Source organism: Entelurus aequoreus, linkage group LG19 (assembly GCF_033978785.1).
Source record: "Entelurus aequoreus isolate RoL-2023_Sb linkage group LG19, RoL_Eaeq_v1.1, whole genome shotgun sequence".
NCBI classification, from domain to species: Eukaryota; Metazoa; Chordata; class Actinopteri; order Syngnathiformes; family Syngnathidae; genus Entelurus; species Entelurus aequoreus.
In genome coordinates, this window is record NC_084749.1 from 17,022,360 (window position 1) to 17,041,365 (window position 19,006).

Here is a 19,006-nt window from a genome sequence, read left to right on the forward strand (position 1 = left end):
CTCTTTTTTTTTTTTTTTTTTTTTTTTTTTTTAAGAAAATAGCTGCAGTTGTTTTGTTCACATCTTCCACGAAGAAGTTGCATTTTGATGATGAAAAGGGACACAAAATGAGGGATTTGTGCAGGGGTAATGACCCCTCCCATAGCCTCCCTCCCTCCACTCCCTCCCTCTTTCTCTCTCTCTCTCTCCTTATTCCTGCGGCGTGCTTCATTCCAGTGCGCACACACTCAGAGAGAGGCAGAAGGTCCACGCAGCAGCCAGCTCGGATCAATCCTCTCAGGGAATATACACACACACACACACACACACCGCTCCTGGAGTATATCACTATATTCCTCGCCGTGGACTTAACGCGCACTGCTTGCGTCAGGAGCGCGTCTTTTTTTTTTTTGGTTGTTGTGTGTTGTGACTGCTTAGAAAGTCTTTTTTTTTTTTTTTTTTAATAGAAAAAGGGGGATCTTCATCTTTCTCACAGGATTTGTTTCTCTTCCCCGGTTCGACTATTTACGAGCGGAAACCATTGATTGTGGAACTATTGCGCCAATGGTGCGGGCTGGAGGACGACCTGCGCGCAGCTGACCCGCGCTCAGTGCGCAGCGAAGGGAAGACACCACACTGGTGGTGTGGCGTGGAGGGGGGGGGTTGGGGGTGTTTATTCCAACAAATACATGGTGTCGTGGTGAATGGTTCCGTGGGTGCAACACAAGCTGGGACTGTAAAGGAGTGCGGACTGTGCGTGGATCGGTTTCTACTCTCCTCCGCCGTGCGTCCGTTTACATGAGCGGGTCCTGACAATGGATTACATTCTGCTCTTGTGCAGCCTCCTGCTGTCCCCCCTGGCCTCCGCGGTGGAAGGTAAGACATTTTTTAACTTTATAGCACAAAAAAAAAAAAAAAAAAAAAAGACGCCACCCCGCACCCCACGACCCACTTCGGGTTTAGGGACCGTGCGTAATTGTTACGCGCCTCAATGTCAGTTGTGTATTCTCTTTTGTGTTGTTTTTGTGTGACACTGCTGCTGCTTTCTTGGGCTTTTTTTCTTTCTTTTTCTTTTAGAGGAAATTAGTCCCACACTGAATCTCACCAGGGAGTCGACGTGGTGGGGACACTAACCACCCACCCACCCCCATTTAAAAAACACTTTTGTTCACCTGCACTTTTACGCTTGGAGACTGCCACACATGCAAAACAGGGCTGATTGCAGCAAAACAAAACAAAAAAATATTAGCATATAATCAATATTATTATTTATATTTACAAATGATGCATTTTATTGTATTTTTTATTTTTTTAGGCGACTTTTCAGGGTTGTGGACTATACCACATGCGCAAAAAAGGCTGATATCAGCAAAAACTAACAACAATACATTAGCATGCAGTTGTTGATTTAATTATCTTTATTTTTATATTTATATGTTTATTTATTTTTATTTTATTTCATTAAGAATGATACATTTTTTAGTATAATTTGCTTGCCTTTTGTAAATACGTATTTTTTCAAAATATTTTTATGATGATTATTTGGGGATTGTTTTGTGCAAGTTCCACTGTAGAAAAGAGTGCAGAAATGAGGCAAATTCTGCCCTAAAGCGCATGTGGATCACGAATGTTGGGTTGGAGGGTGCCTGGTGGTGCTGTGGAAGTGGGGCACACTATCACGCCTGCCGTGCAATCGTCAGTTATTGATTTATATTTATTAACGCTTATCTGTCACTTTTTATGTAACCCAACTAATACTGTTTGATGCATTTATTGAAACCCCCCCCCGCCCCCCAAAAAAACATTTTTTTTTTTTTTTACCAAAAGTTGCTTTTTTAATTTCAAAAAAGTTTAAAAAAGTGATTTTGCATATTTAATAAAACAGTTTTAAAATATAGCATACGGTTATTTGCTTTATATGCTCCCTCCAGACACTTGTGCATTAAAAAAAAGTGACTTGATCACTATAAACTTAATATCAGGACTTACTTTTTACTTTTTCAATCTGGATGAATGCAGAGAACTTTAAAAAATAGTAAATAAACTGAGATTATAATTGGAATACTAGTGCAGAAATATTAATATAAGTGTTTTCAAAGCTCGCTGTTACTTAAGTTGAGTCCAAATGTCGACACAATGCTTCCCTGCAAATGGCACAATATAGATTTCTCTGCAACTACAAAAAACAAAAGTGATGTCATAAATTGTGTCCATGCTTTCTAATACGAGCACAGTGATTTACGGCGGACGCTCCGACTTTCTTGTCGGAGGAAAAAGACTTGAGCCTCCTCGAGGGGAGTTCAAGCGGCCCCATTGCGAGGCGCCCCGGGTCTGAGGTCAAACAGCCCTGGGAATAATTAATGGATCCATCTATTCTTTCTCTCTTTTGCTCTCGCTCAAGCCCCACTTCCATGTAAGGAAGGGGTTTCCACACTCTTTCCTATAAGGAGGGCCAGGCTAAAAACAAATAAATAAATAAAAGATGCACAAAGGTCATTTAGGTGAATTAAAAGGCGAAAAACATAACATTATGCCGAGATTGATCAACAATACAAATTCTGTTTCTGCTTTTTTTCCCCCTCACTTATTTGTTGTTTTTTTTAAAGCGGGAAACAAATGGCAACAGGCCACAAATGGCCCCCGAGCCACGCTTTGAGTACCCCCGACTTAAGGTTTTGAGTTGAATTTCCGAGTTGTATCGCAGGTTCTTTCCATAAACATGCAGAAATGCAATAACCTGCATTTAATTTGCAATTAAGTTATGCCACAGTTCTGGGTGGCTGAGTTCAAGTGACCCCTTGCCCCCCAGAGGAGAAGTCGGCTTGCAATTTCATGCAAATTATTATTATTTTTTTCTTTCAGTCAAATAATAGTGTGGAAATGACACGCCACACATTATAATCATTGTAAAAAAACATCACATTTTTTTAAATGTGTCTTATCAACTCCTACAGCTGCCAGCACTAAACGATGAGCCTGTTTTGATGCTGTGATAAATGTTATGTTGTATTTTATTTTTTATTATATCCTATATGTATTGTGTGCTATTTTATTTATTTTTAATTGTAATTTTACTGCCTTTTTTTTACATCATGGCCAGGGGACTATACAGATGAAAACTAGCCTTCTGGGCTAATTCTGGCTTTTTTAACCATGTGTAGTCATGTGTTTTTATGAAATTGCATCGTCCGCTTTGAAGTAAACTAATCTTAATATATTATATATTATATATTTTTATATATATATTTTTATTATTTTTTTAATTTTATTTTTTTAATTTTTTCAAACGTATTTTTGATTGCTGTGGAGTTTTTGATGTTTTTTGTGTGTGTTTTAGTTATTTTTATTAATTGGTAAATATAATTTAATAAAGGAACATATATTTAAAATAAATTTAAAAAAGAATAGAAAAATAAATAATTAAATAATACATAAATAATGAATGAATAAATGAGGCCAGGCCAGAAAAGGGAACCCAGAGGATTTAACACACATTTATATAAAAAAAAAATTGGTAAATATAACTTAATAAAGGAACATATATTTAAAATTTAAAAAATAAAAATAAATAATAATACATAAATAATGAATAAATGAGGCCAGGACAGAAAAGTGAACCCAGAGGATTTAACATACATGTATTTAAAAAAAATTGGTAAATATAACTTAATAAAGGAACATATATTTAAAATAAATTAAAAAAAAAAATTATAATAATAATTAAATAATACATAAATAATGAATGAATAAATGAGGCCAGGACAGAAAAGAGAACCAAGAGGATTTAACATACATTTATAAAAAAAAAAATTGGTAAATATAACTTAATAAAGGAACATATATTTTAAAATAAATTTAAAAAATAAAATAAAAATAAATAATTAAATAATACATAAATAATGAATAAATAAATGAGGCCAGGCCAACAAAGTGAACCCAGAGGATTTAACATAAATGTATACAAAAAACAAATTATGTGTAATAATATATCGAGTAAGCAAAGATCCATCCATCTATTTTCTACCGCTTGTCCCTTGGATGGATTGTTTTTAAAGTTGCATGCATACAGTTGGACCTTGGTGATGATCCAACCTTTAAAGGAGGCATTGGAGCGCAGTTTATGGCGCACTGCGTGATTGCGCACAAACGGCATGCTTTGATACGCACATGTTTTCGTGTTTACGTGGGTGAGATCACACCTCCACGGGAGCCGTTTACACTTGGCGAGTGATTTGTACCGTGCGTGTGCGTGGCAACAGCAGGGGTTCCCCTTATACTGCCATCATTTTTTTTTTTTTTTTTTTTTTTTTACAATTATCACGTTTTGTGGCACTTGGCGACATAAAACAGAATGATTATTAATGGCTTTATGGTTATTTTGTTGCCCCCGTAAAACTTTTGTTTCTGTTAAAAAGCACTTTAAAACGTCCTTTAAATGACCAAACAAAGCACATTTCAATTACAAAGCGACCCATTAGTGCGTCTTTGTCAGGCAAAAAAAAGTGTTAATTTGTGGTAAAAAAAAATAAAAATACAGGAATAATTCAAGCAGTTTAGTGTTTATGAAAAAACAAAAAGATATAACGTGTAATTGTCACACGCGGGGACTTCAGCAGAGTGTCAATTGATGTGGTCCGTATCGATCCGGTGAATCGATATTGCTCAACCTTTAAAAAAAAAAAAAGAGTATAATTTAGATGCGAGAGGGAGGGAGACTCTTTTGCTGTGCTCTTATAAGAGCAATCATCAATTCATAAGGTTATGTATTCATCACCGGCCATGAATCTATTAAAGCCTCATTCATGTTTCAGCTGCCCTCCAAATAATTAAATAACAATGAACATCTAAACATACATATATCTATTGGGATATAAGTATATCGACATATATATTTATAATTGTCATGTATTATTATTATTAATTTATTTAATATAATCGTCATGATATTATTACATATTTAAGTGTTTTATTTAATTTGTACAGTAATAATATTTATATCTGATAGTTTTTTGATAATAATGATTATTATTATTAATTGTATGATTATACTTTGATAATAGTCTGGTTATATTATAATATTTATATAATACTATTTTTTATTGCATTTTTTGCAATAGAGTGTTTTTTTATGTACTGTTTGTAAGCATGCTAATAGAATAGTGTAACAAAAAGGCACCATACATGACTATAAATCATTAAAAAAATCCAAAATTATGTATTTTCAAGTATTATACATGCAGACTGAGGTTATCGTCATTATATTATTACATTTTGAAGTGTTTTATTATATTTGTACAGTAATAATCTTTATATCTGATTATTTTTTTGATAATAATGATTATTATTACTAATTGTATGATTATACTTCAATAATAGTCTGGTTATATTATAATATTAATATAATAATATTTTTTTATTATTGCATTTTTTGCAATAGAGGGTCTTATGTATTGTTTGTAAGCTTGCTAATAGAATAGTGTAAACAAAGGCACGACTATGGATCATATAAAATCCAACATTATGTATTTTCGAATATTATACATGCAGACTGAGGGTTAGGGCCTCAAACAAGGACCCATTCCATTATTTCAAGGCACTTTATTGCCACATGAGTTGGCACAAAATACATTTTTTGTAAAAAAAATGTAAATTAATTTTAGACATACAATTTTAAGGCAGTCAAAGTTTTTTTTAATTTTTCCGCCGAAGGAAATGTTCCAAAGTCCAGTACCACGGCTTCTATATATAACAACACATAGACCTCTCAGTATGAAGACATTAAAAAATACAGTAAAAAAAACCTCACCAAAAAATAAAATAAAATAGAGGACAAGGATAAAATTAAAATAGGCGTGAAAAAATACATATGTATTAGTTTGAGTGTAATAGATAACGAAAACTGACAAAACAAACAAATGCAAAATAAATAAACTAAGTGGAAGTACTTTTATTTTGTATTATTGTTACCGTTTGCTAGTTTTTCCCCCCACTTTAGACGTCTAGCTCCTCTAATTACCAATTAATGACGCACAAACAACTCAAAACGTGTACATTTTATATTTGCATGTGTGAGTTTTAGCCCCTGTGGTCCAAAAGTATTGGCAATTGTTGCTATTATTCAATATTTCTCGTGTATTTCAATACTTGTTATGTCTCCACTTTGGGCCCTCGGTCATTTGTGGGAGCGCTCTTGAACAGATGTACGCCGTGACTTAGACCCAAATGGACGTAAGGCTCTCAGGAAAGGAGAGGGCAGAGGGGGGATGTAATGGAGGACAACATGTCGGTCGGGATGGCTCGACATGGAGGGGGGGGGGGTGCAGTATTGGGTCAGAATTGGATCAGGGAGGGGGGGGGGCATGCACAGTTGACATGCTTTATGCTATCTGGGTCTGCAGGAGCGTTCATGTGCACAGGGCTGTACTTCATGGCTCCGACGGCGGCGTGGAAAGATTTACCGGGCTGGAATTTCTCATGGAGGCAAGCAACGGCCGTCTTTGGCCAGCTGGTGCCTTCACACGCTGGGATTGTTCTCCACTTTGCTGATGATAACTAAACTGGCAGGCCGCTTCAATTCTATTTAATAAAGCTTTTTTTTCTTTTTTTTTTTCCGGTGACTGGAGCGCTCGTAAAGCACGATTATCGACATCACGTCAGAGCGGTGGTGATAGTAAAAACAAATACTACAACTCTGGAGTGAGCAATATAATGAAAACATTGTTACCGCCCATGTGTGTTGTGTATCAAGACATGAGAGCGCTTATAAATATGAATGTTGACTATGAGCATGAACAATAGTAATAAATCAAATCAAACGCTGCCAATATTGCAAAAATTATTGGATTCAGCTGTTTGCACTGTAAAGTGAAACTAATCCCAGGCATGATTCGGAAGACGGACATCAATGTGGGCCATTGAGTTACATAGTAATAGACACTATTATGAAATGTATACGTCGTATTCATGTATCCGCCAATTGTGCGTGAAAAAGTGCATGTAAAATGTCAACCAATAAATGACACGGCGCTTCACAGTATTTTTTTTTTTTACAGCAAACGTATTCCTAGCCGCTTCCTGCTCCGGCACTGATACAAATACAATGACACATTTCCCCCACATGCAGGGCTAGTATTGGTATGTTATGAAGACATGGAGACATATATTTTTTAATTATGTTAAATACGTGAATTTTGCACTATTATTGATTTTTTTTCTTCTTTTTTCCGCAAAAAACATGCATCAAATGATATTCAAGTTTGATTAAAAAAGTCTTACAATTGTTTCACATAAATGAAAACGTGTGATTTTTTTTTTGTTTAAATAATGTTTTAGGGGGAGGCTAAAAAAAAAAAAAGGTAAAATAAAAAATCGAAACTATTTTTTATTAAAAATGATAAATATTAGGAAAAAATAATAAATAGTTTTTATTATTTTGACAAAAAATGTGTGCATTTATTTTGTATCTTTTTTAAAATTTGTATTCATTGACAAAAATAATGAATTATACTTTTCTTTCATTTTTAAATTACACACACATATCTATATGTATCTATTAATATATATATATATATATATATATATATATATATATATATATATATATATATATATATATATATATATATATAAACTACAGACCAAAAGTTTGGACACACCTTCTGATTTCAATATCTTTTCTTTATTTTCATGACTATTTACATCGTAGATTGTCACTGAAGGCATCAAAACTACCTCTTGAAGCTCATCGAGAGAATGCCAAGAGTGTGCAAAAACAGTAATCAGAGCAAAGAGTGGCTATTTTGAAGAAACTAGAAAGCATGTTCTCAGTTATTTCACCTTTTTTTTTGTTAAGTACATAACTCCACATGTGTTCATTCATAGTTTTGATGCCTTCAGTGACAATCTACAATGTACATAGTCATGAAAATAAAGAAAACACATTGAATGAGGAGAAGGTGTGTCCATGTATATATATTTATTTATTTTATTTTTTTTTATTTTTTTTGTTTTGTTTTCCCAATCAAGACAATGGGTATTTGTCTGTTTGTTGTTGTTTAAAAAAATAAATATATTTATTCTATAAAAAAAATAAAGAAAATAAAACAATTGACATTGAGGAGTGGCCCATCATGTATTTGTGATCTATTTCTTTTTTATAAACTAATAGCCTTGTGATGCACATCCGCAAACATTGACTGCAGAGGACGTGGGCTCTCAAGAGAAAATAAAATGTAATCAAGCATTGTAGTCATACAGTGGAAACAATTATGCATCACACGGCTAAAAACAAACAAACAAAAAAGATATTTCGCGGCGTGTAATGGAATAGAACTTCATTTTTTTTGACGCTGGTGATTATTCAGACTGAAAAGCAGTTGAAAAGTTTAAAAAGTGGGCCGGGGGGGGGACATCACTCGACCAAATTGAGGTCAACATATCCTCCCGAAAACCATCGTCCTCTGCAGTGGACGTTTGTGTTTTGCATAACACAAACAACAACAACAGACCTAAAAACAAACAAAAGTCCACCGCATAGGACGCCGGTTCTCAGGAGGATATTAGAACTTTCACAGGAAGTTTGTCGAGGATGCAGTTTTCAGGACGTCATTTGTTGTTGTTGTGTGTGTCGGCTCATGCTGGCACCACATGGAGCGCGAGGGAGGGGGGGGGGGGGCATGTGGGATGGCACGTCTTTGACACCCGCTGTTGGCCCCAAGCTAGGGAGGGCCAATGTGTCTGAGCCTGCACGCCACTGCTGCTGCTGCTGTCTGGAGTCAGCAGAGCAGAACAGGACACACACACAGGAAAGAGAGTGAGGGCATCCAGGAAGAGGTGGCACTTTTAGAGTTTGTTGGAGGCAATCGGTCCGAGCGCGGCAATAATAATCCCGGTGAACCTGCTGGAACACGTTCCGTTTTGTTGTCTCAGGAGACGGAGCAGATTATGAAAGTTTAATCAGCGAGTGTACGGATGATTAATGTTTCACTCCGCCTCGCCGCCTGAGTAAAGGGATATTCCCTCCTCTGATTGCCGACTGCAGAGGAGGCTGCCGACAGGGGTGTCCTGATCCCATATCGGCAAAAAAACAACAACAAAACATGTATCAGGTAATGCAAAATGTCCTCCGGTAAGCACACAATGTTGGCCTTGTGTTTTAGTGAAGTCATTTACGCAAGGTAAACAAGGTAGGCGATCGGCTATTAAGAGCTAGCGGCTACACAGCAGCTATACAAAGCTAGACATACAAAGTAAGTGTCCTCGATTGAACAACATTGCAGCCGAAAACACATTTGTCAATATAAACAATAATCAAATAGTTATACTGTAGCTGCATATTACTTTCGCAGGAGCGTACTAAAAAGTATTCAGTAACAAATGTGTCCGCATCATTCAATTGACTGTGTTATCAGCGCAACTCAATTTGTCGTTGTGACCACTACGTGTCACTAAAAAACAAATTACCACTCCGCTTCAATTCAAAGACAGCAGGAGTCCATTCCAGATGGTTAATAATAACTAGACTGCCAATAGAGTATTTGTTTCTGTCTCCAACCAATCACTGAGGCAGGTGTCAAGGGAGATTTTCAGTATTTGCTTCTTTACGCTAGTATTCATGTTAGAACGATACGCAAGCCTGCAGCCAGGTGGCGGCAGTGCTTAATCTATAATAAACAGTTCTGTTCTACCCAGTATGAGTGGGAAGTACACAGGAGCACAGAGGCGCAGGAGAGATGGACAAGTTTGTGACAGGAAGGAAAATAAAAACAAACAAACAAGATAACTAGTATGGTTGTGATTCGATTTGATTTTTCGGGGAAAGGATTTGATTCAGAATCGATTCTCACTTTTTTTAAATACCGGTAACATTGGATGCCAGTTCTTTGATTAACTAGAGTCCTCCATAAAATACATAAACAGCTCTGATAAATGTATATATTACTTAAAAGAAAACTACTTTTGTTTGATAAAATCCTACACAAACATTTACTAAAGTGGCTGGGCACAACAGATTTTGGAAAAAAATTAAAAAAAATAAAAATGTGTAAAAAAAAAAAATGTATATATATATATATATATATATATATATATATATATATATATATATATATATATATATATATATATATATATATATATATATATATATATATATTTTTTTTTTTTTTTTTTTAAATTTTCTATTCATTTATTTATACAAATATATATATATATATATATATATATATATATATATATATATATATATATATATATATATATATATATATATATATATATATATATATATATTATACATTTTTGTACACAAGAATTGTGAGTCATTCGAAAATCAAATTTTTATTTTTAATTTTTTAGTTAAAACATATATATATATATTTTTTTTTCTTATAAAATATATTAACAAAAATAAATACAAAAAATGTATATATACATATAAGTATTTGTATTTTATTTATATATTTTATAAGAAAAAAAAAAAAATTATATATTTTAATAAAATAAAAAATATATATATATTTTTAAATATATATATATATATATATATAAAAATATATATATATATATATATATAAAAATATATATATATTTTTTTACATTACATTACATGTATATACATATTCTACCAGTACACACATATATATATACATATATATATATATATATATATATATATATATATATATATATATATATATACATATACATATACATATATATATATATATATACATATACATATACATATATATATACATATACATATATATATATACATATATATATATATATATATATATATATATATATATATATATATACATATATATATACATATACATATATATATATATATGTATACATATATATATATATATATATATATATATATACATATATATATATATATATATATATATATATATATATATATATATATATATATATATATATATATATATATATACATATACATATACATATATATATATATATATATATATATATATATATATATATATATATATATACATATATACACATTTTACATTACATTTGATATATATTTACATTTAACTACACTTTGCAACATCATACCTCAATGAGATGTTTTTTTTTCCTCTACAAATGCTGAAATAAAAACAACCCATCTTAACATTGAGCAAGAGTTACGAGTTGCAAGTTTGAAGCCCGTTATTTGAACGGACGTGTCGCCAATAAATATGTTTATTTAGTTCTCAATAGGAGTCGGTAGAGTTTTTATACTCTAGGGCGGTCATGACAGAAAAGACTTACAGTGAGCCTTAAATCCCTTCTGATATTAGAGAAAACACAAAAAGCTGTGTAATATGTCATCCTGGATCAGACTGACCTGGATGATGGCAATATGTCCGGAGAGCGCTTGCACACATGTACAGTATGTGGGACCCACAACCCTAAAAGGAAGTGGTCCAGGAGCCATTTATGCACATGTGATGTCCATTACCTTGGCTCCTGACTTCATGGACAGTTGAAGGAACACAGGAGGGAGGAGCTAGGCGGGATGAAATCCACCCCCGGGCCGACTTCCACAATTTCTTTACCGCCCCCCGACTCCTGTAACAAATTCAACCGAGCAGACAGAAAAAAAAGATCCTTGATATATAGTATGTCTTTTAAAAATAGACAGTTACAGCTGTCTGGAGAGTGGCTGTCGCCGTGCAAGTCGCTGCCTTGAGGGGGGAGAAAACCACTTTACCTGGCTTTAGATTAGCCAGGCCTTGTTAAATATACCAAGGAAAATATTTGCTGGGGTGGATTGTGAAGACAATTCAAGATGAGGCAGCAGCACAATGGAAGCCAAGTTACGGAAAGATGTGTATCCCATAAAAAGAGATGGTTTATGCAGTAGGGAAAGGTTCATATGGGCCCCATTCCTGGGTGGATCTCGCAATGCAGTCTGCTGAAAATGACAGAAAGCGCCACTCTACACAGAAACTGACATGGTCATTTTAAGAAATTCAACACTCCACTGCCGTCTGGCGGCTGAAGAGGATATTGCACCCCCCCCAAATTCGTCACGGTTCATGTATCAGGTAAACCGCGACAAATTATTCCTGGCGTAGGTCCAAACAGAAGAGAAAAGTGATATCTCCGACCAAAAGTGAAGCCAGTTCAAAACTGCTCTGCTGCCTCGGTGTTATTTGAAAAAGTAAACACAACCCAATAAACGGTGCAAAAACTACGTGAAAACAAACGCTCCTTATGGTTTATTATTGTTTGGAACATGCAGAGTAACAACGTGATAGTTCCTCTTTTCAACACGTTCAAAAAGGAGTAGGAAGAAGCAGTGCTTATTTAATCCTACCCCTTTTCCACTTCATAGCAATTGCTAACACTTTTGTTCACTTCCTGTTCTCAATAGACTCCATAAGTAATATAATTATTAACAAATATATATATGTAATAAATAGTGGAGTAAGTTGTATTTCATAGAGTGAGATGAATATAATTATCAATATGTTCAAAATGTTTATTTGAGTTTGAACAGTTTTTGGATCATAACATGGATCATATTAGTACATTGTTTGATTTCTTTACTTAATCCGTTCCATATTTTAATTCCACATACTGATATACTAAAGGTTTTAAGTGTTGTGCGTACATACACATATTGTAAGTTAATTTTTTCTCTGAGGTTGTATCTCTACGGAGCCCCTAAAGGGACATGGGGAAAAACAATGTTTTTATATATTTTTAAAAAAAATATTTTTTAGACATGTATCTCGTGCGCACGAGAAATAAACTTGTTATAAAGTTATACATTTTTTTAAAAAAAATTAGAATTTTTTTTATTTTTTATTGTATTTATTTATTTTTTAGACAAGTATCTCGTGCGCATGAGAAAGTTTCTCGTGTGCACGAGATACATGTCTAAAAAAAATATATATATATATTTTTAAACATTTTTATTGGCCCAATGAGTTGAGAAACTTTCTCGTGCGCACGAGATACAGGTACATGTCTAAAAAATATATATATATAAATATATTTTTAAATTTTTTTTTATGACTTTATAAAAAGTATTGTGCACACGAGAAAGAAACTTTTTATAAAGTTCTAAAAAAAAATTAAAAAAATAAAAAAAATTTTAGACATGTATCTCGTGCGCACGAGATACATGTCTAAAAAAATAAAAAAATAAAAAAAAGTTATAAAAAATAAAAATGTCCCCAATGTCCCTTTAGTATATTTCTCCTCTTTTGTTGAGAATATTATTTTTTATTTGAATTATAATATATTTTTTAAATTACTTATTTCCCCATAATTCTACACAATAACACATATATGGTAACACTAGCGTGCAGTAGAGATTACGGAGTGATTTTTTTTCTTGCTTTATACAATATTGATGTATTTCTTGCCGCCTTATGTTGCGTATTTTTTGTATGCAATTCCCAGTTCATTTTATCATCAATTATTACACCCCAAAATATTTTTATTTTATTTACTCTTTCAATGTCTAGTCCGTCCACTTTAAACACCATATACTTAGGGGGAACATTCGGCTACAATACAAACCTAAATAGTACGGTCGTTTTAGAAATACAGCCCTAAATCTGTCACGATGATAGCGTTTGACGTAATGCTAAATGAGCAAATTTCTCTATGGACTTTTGAATGGAAGTATTACAAAGGACATGATGACTCGCCGCTGAGCAAAAGTTTAGCAGAAACAAAGTAAAATTGTAATTATAAGGCAATTTGGTGCATCAAAGTACAACAAGCCAATGTTATTACACAGTTTTAGCGGGTTTTTTTTTCCAATTTTCTGCCAACTTGGTGCATCCGAAGTGTACATATCCAATAACAAACTAGTAATATATGTATTTTATTACTTTTGAAGGGCAACAGCAGCGGTTTTGAACAGACTGTCATTTTTTCGGCATCATATTTGCTTCGTTGCTCGCTGCAGCACATTTCGGTTGCAAGCGGTAGCAATCACACGTGACCTTTTGTCGTGATATTTACATAATCCCCACGGTCCCGGGGAGCGGCCTCCCGCGGACGCCGCCAGCTGCGGCAGCATTTATTTAACCTCACTTCAAGTCAGACCCGAGTCCCAGTGACACTTCCAGAAGAGCGATAGTTAGAAGGACAATAAAACGGCCCAAATTGTCCAAACGCTTGCTTAAACCTCTCAACTCACTGGGCCAGGAGAGCAAATGTGGAGGTGTTTATTGTTTTTGTTTGATGCCTCAAATGTCCCCGACACTTGTCCATTTGGTAACAGCAGGATGGCTCCTCAATGGAAGGTGTTAGTTAACGTCAATAATTATGTTTGCAACTTGAAGCGGCTCCCGAGAGGGCGCTAACTTTCAAAACAGACACACAATAGTTAGTTATTATTCTACTGTATGATATTGAATGTATGGCATAGTGTAACAAAAACAACATGACTGCAAATTGTTAGTTGCTTCCTTTGTTAGTGCCCAAAGCAGTATTTAAGTTGGAGCCCCCCCGCCCCAAAATTACTAAAATTTTTCACAATGTTTTATTAATGTGAAGCTATTTTTTTAAACTTTTTTTAATCCTACCTGAATTTAATTTGATGCATGTTTTGTTCCAAAACAAACTCATGGGAAACAAATTGGTATATATGTAATTGTTTCTAGTGCAAAATAACATTATTAAGATCATTAAAACTTACATTTGCAAAATTTCCCAACACAAAAAAACAGTCAGGGAAATTATACATTAAATTCTTATCAGAGATGGAGCAGGAAGGTGCTTGGAATATATTTGCGGAAAAATGTCATATTCGGTGCCCTGTTATTCATTAATTGACATTTTGTTTTTGCATGCTTCTACATTTTTTTTATGTATGTTAAACTATTTTCGTATTTTTTTAATCAAACTTGAATTTAATTTGATGCATGTTTTGTCCTAAAACAAATGAATATTAAATAAATAGTCTTATGATATTTGTTTTAAGTGCACAATAACAAATTTACCATGAGGAAAACTTGCAAACCGACCTGATGCACACTCCTGGGGACCATGAGTATAGTCTGGTATTTTTTTGTTTATTGTATTCTTATCAGAGACGCAGCAGGGGGGGGGCTTGGATTACTTTGGTAGTAACATTTCATTTTAGGTGCCCTCATTCATTATTGATGTTTTACATGCGCTTCTTCACACACAACAGGGCCCCCCCATTATACAAAAACATTTTTTATACTTTTTTAAATAATACTTGAATTGTATTTAATGCATAATTTGTCCTATAACATATTAATGGAAAATACATTGTTGTATAATTATTAATAAATAAATAATGCAAAACTTGCAAACCGACCTGATGCACACTCCTGGGGACCATGAGTATAGTCTGGTATTTTTTTATTTATTGTATTCTTATCAGAGACGCAGCAGGGGGGGGCTTGGATTACTTTGGTAGTAACATTTCATTTTAGGTGCCCTCATTCATTATTGATGTTTTACATGCGCTTCTTCACACACAACAGGGCCCCCCATTATACAAAAACATTTTTTATACTTTTTTAAATAATACTTGAATTTTATTTAATGCATAATTTGTCCTATAACATATTAATGGAAAATACATTGTTGTATAATTATTAATAAATAAATAATGCATTTTTTGTGCAATTTATAGTCTAAAATAACCAATTTAACATAATTAAAACATACATTTATACACCTTCCTGGCCAGGAATAGAACCCAGTTGAACTGCCAAACAAAGCCAGCTATATCATTTTCATAAACAAATATATTATAATATATACAAACTTTTATGCGTACTTATATACATTTACATGTAGATATGTATAGTTATGAACGTTTTTTTTACGTTAAACGCTAAAATAAGTTTTACACATTTTTTTATGATATTTTAGTGCCATTTTTTGTCATAGCACACTTTTTTTTGTATGACAAAAAGAAACAAATATGCAATATTTCCCCCTCAAAGTAGAATATTTGATGTGAAGTGATTGGTGCCTTCACTAAGTCAATATTTCAAAACAGCATTGACTTTGATTCATAATTATTATTGGAGCAATGCATATATACTTATATATATATATATATATATATATATACCGGGGTAGAGCGGAATATACGTTAGGTCAGGAATAAACACAAGAGGCTATATCATCCCTACAAGCCTGTTTCGTCTGCAGGTTTTAAATTATTACTTTGATATACTTGTCTCCGAAACATCCGAAAAAAAGTACTTTGAGAAAAACAGGCTTTACTGTTGGACCCCATTTTTATGTCTTAATGGGGTCCCCGGGACCCCATTTTGAAAATTCCTAGCGCCAACACTGATGGAGTATCGGTGCGTGCAAAACAGCAGCAGGCAGCTGTGGCCTGCGGGCCGGTTCTGACACTATTTAAATATTATAGATAATTCATTCGCGGCCTGGATCTTTAACACCCCTTATCTACAAAATTAAGCGTTGAAAAACAAACAATTAAAACAGGACTTTATTTTTAAAATTCTTATAACTGGGACCCAATTTAACGGGAGTAAAGGTTACACCAAATCTATAAACTGTATTGGTTTTAAAAATAAATTATTTCATTTTTCAGTGGAATTTAGAAATAGCTCTTTATTTTGCTGCATTTTTTTATTGTATGGTCCATGCTAGAAATGTCCGATAATGGCTTTTTTGCCGACATCCGATATTCCGATATTGTCCAACTCTTAATTACCGATTCCGATATCAACCGATACCGATATATACAGTCGTGGAATTAACACATTATTATGCCTCATTTTGTTGTGATGCCCCGCTGGATGCATTAAACAATGTAACAAGGTTTTCCAAAATAAATCAACTCAAGTTATGGAATAAAAATGCCAACATGGCACTGTCATATTCATTATTGAAGTCACAAAGTGCATTATTTTTTTTTAACATGCCTCAAAACAGCAGCTTGGAATTTGGGACATGCTCTCCCTGTGAGAGCATGAGGAGGTTGAGGTGGGGGTGGGGGGGGCATGTAGCGGGTGGTGTATATTGTAGCATCCCGGAAGAGTTAGTGCTGCAAGGGGTTCTGGGTATTTGTTCTGTTGTGTTTATGTTGTGTTACGGTGCGGATGTTCTCCCGAAATGTGTTTGTCATTCTTGTTTGGTGTGGGTTCACAGTGCGGCGCATATTTGTAACAGTGTTAAAGTTGTTTATACGGCCACCCTCAGTGTGACCTGTATGGCTGTTGACCAAGTATGCCTTGCACTCACTTGTGTGTGTGAAAAGCCGTAGAATATTATGTGACTGGGCCGGCACGCAAAGGCAGTGCCTTTAAGGTTTATTGGCGCTCTGTACTTCTCCCTATGTCCGTGTAGTCATACATTTTACTTTTTGAAACCAATACCGATAATTTCCGATATTACATTTTAAAGCATTTATCGCATCTCTAGTCCATGCATGCTCTATGCCTAAATCGCACGTTGTTGATCAAGATGAAATACTCATTTTTTTCACCTTAATCATCATGAGGACACGTCCAGTCAGTCCTAATTCCCACTTCACCTGAACTACCTGAAATAGAATCCAATGCTTCTCCCCCTGCCAGAGACGAGGAGGTTGTGAGCCGTGATTTGAGCGGAGGTTGGACAAGGAGTGCTGTGAGGACTAATTGCAATGCGCCAGATGAAAGTGCTGCACAATGCGGCCTGACCCCCTCCCTCTGTGCCAAGTCAGGCCACAAACCGGCTCCCCCTTCCTCTCCTCACACCAAATCCCTTCCAACCTGGCAAGAGGTGACAGTTGCTTAACAAGACGGCCGTCCACATGCGTGCACAGCCCTCCAAACTCACACCCACCTGCTTCTTGGGGGGGCGGGGGGCTGCGTGCGCCTCCGCCCATTCCGCCGCTAATGAATCAATCAGCTGCTTCCATCGGTTTCATCGCTGTCAGACCCCATCGATCAGACCCGGGTCCTCCCAGGTCTCAGCAGAGCAGTGGGGGAGCTCGGGAAGGGGAAGAAAGGGGCTTCAAAGACTCACGGTTTCTTATCTGCTGTACTTCTTTTCTGAAAATATGGCATTTGGATGGCGTGTCTGAAATGAAAAAGGGGGGGGGGGTTAAAAAAAAAAAGATTGAGAAGTCAAGTTGCCTCTTGCAAAAGTTTATTCGCAATATCTGACCTTGATTTTTTTTAATCCAACTTTTTTTATTGGCATTTTCAGATAGACAGAAAAAAGGTGCAAGTCGAAACAGTACAATTTTAAAGTCAGTAAATTATTCACACCCTTTCCCTTAAAACCCAAACCACCCACCCACCCACCTTTTTTTTTTTAAACCTTTGTAAGAGTGTTGCTACTTCCAAGAAGTAACGGTAAGACATAAGAAACAAAGGCCATGCTGTGCACAACAAGGGGTACCGGACTATAGAGAACCCGTATATAAGCCGCACCTACTATAAAATATTTTTTCCATATATTTGCTGCACCGGACTATAAGCCGTGGATACACTATATTGCCAAAAGTATTTGGCCACCCATCCAAATGATGCCCGAATCACTTGGCCCGGTGTATAAAATCAAGCACTTAGGCATGGAGACTGTTTCTGCAAACATTTGTGAAAGAATGGGCCGCTCTCAGTGATTTCCAGCGTGGAACTGTCACAGGATGCCACCTGTTGCAACAAATCCAGTCGTGAAATTCCCTCGCTCCTAAATATTCCAAAGTCAACTTTATTATAGGAAAAGTGAAGAGTTTGGGAACAACAGCAACTCAGCCACCAAGTGGTAGACCAGGTAAACTGACAGAGAGGAGTCAGTGGATGCTGAAGCGCATAGTGCAAAGACTTTCCGCACAGTCGGTTGCTACAGAGCTCCAAACGTCATGCGACCTTCCAATTAGCCCACGTACAGTACGCAGAGAGCTTCGTGGAATGGGTTTTCATGGCCGAGCAGCTGCATCTAAACCATACATAACCAAGTCCAATGCAAAGCGTGGGATGCAGTGGTCTAAAGCAGTGGTCCCCAACCACCGGTCCGTGGATCGATTGGT

At 35.0% G+C, this 19,006-nt stretch overlaps 1 protein-coding gene across 11 annotated transcripts in view; it reads left to right on the forward strand.

The window, feature by feature from the left end:
* The first annotated feature begins 226 nt into the window (after window positions 1-226).
* LOC133635166 (ephrin type-B receptor 3-like) overlaps window positions 227-19,006 on the forward strand; it is a 149,692-nt gene continuing 130,912 nt past the window's right edge. For all 11 annotated transcript variants that reach the window (XR_009822027.1, XM_062028023.1, XM_062028024.1 and 8 more), the window contains exon 1: window positions 227-855. Coding sequence is in view for 10 of the 11 variants with exons in the window: in XM_062028023.1 (XP_061884007.1) it covers window positions 795-855 (61 nt within the window). In the remaining variant the exon portion in view is untranslated. The remainder of the gene's footprint in view (window positions 856-19,006) is intronic.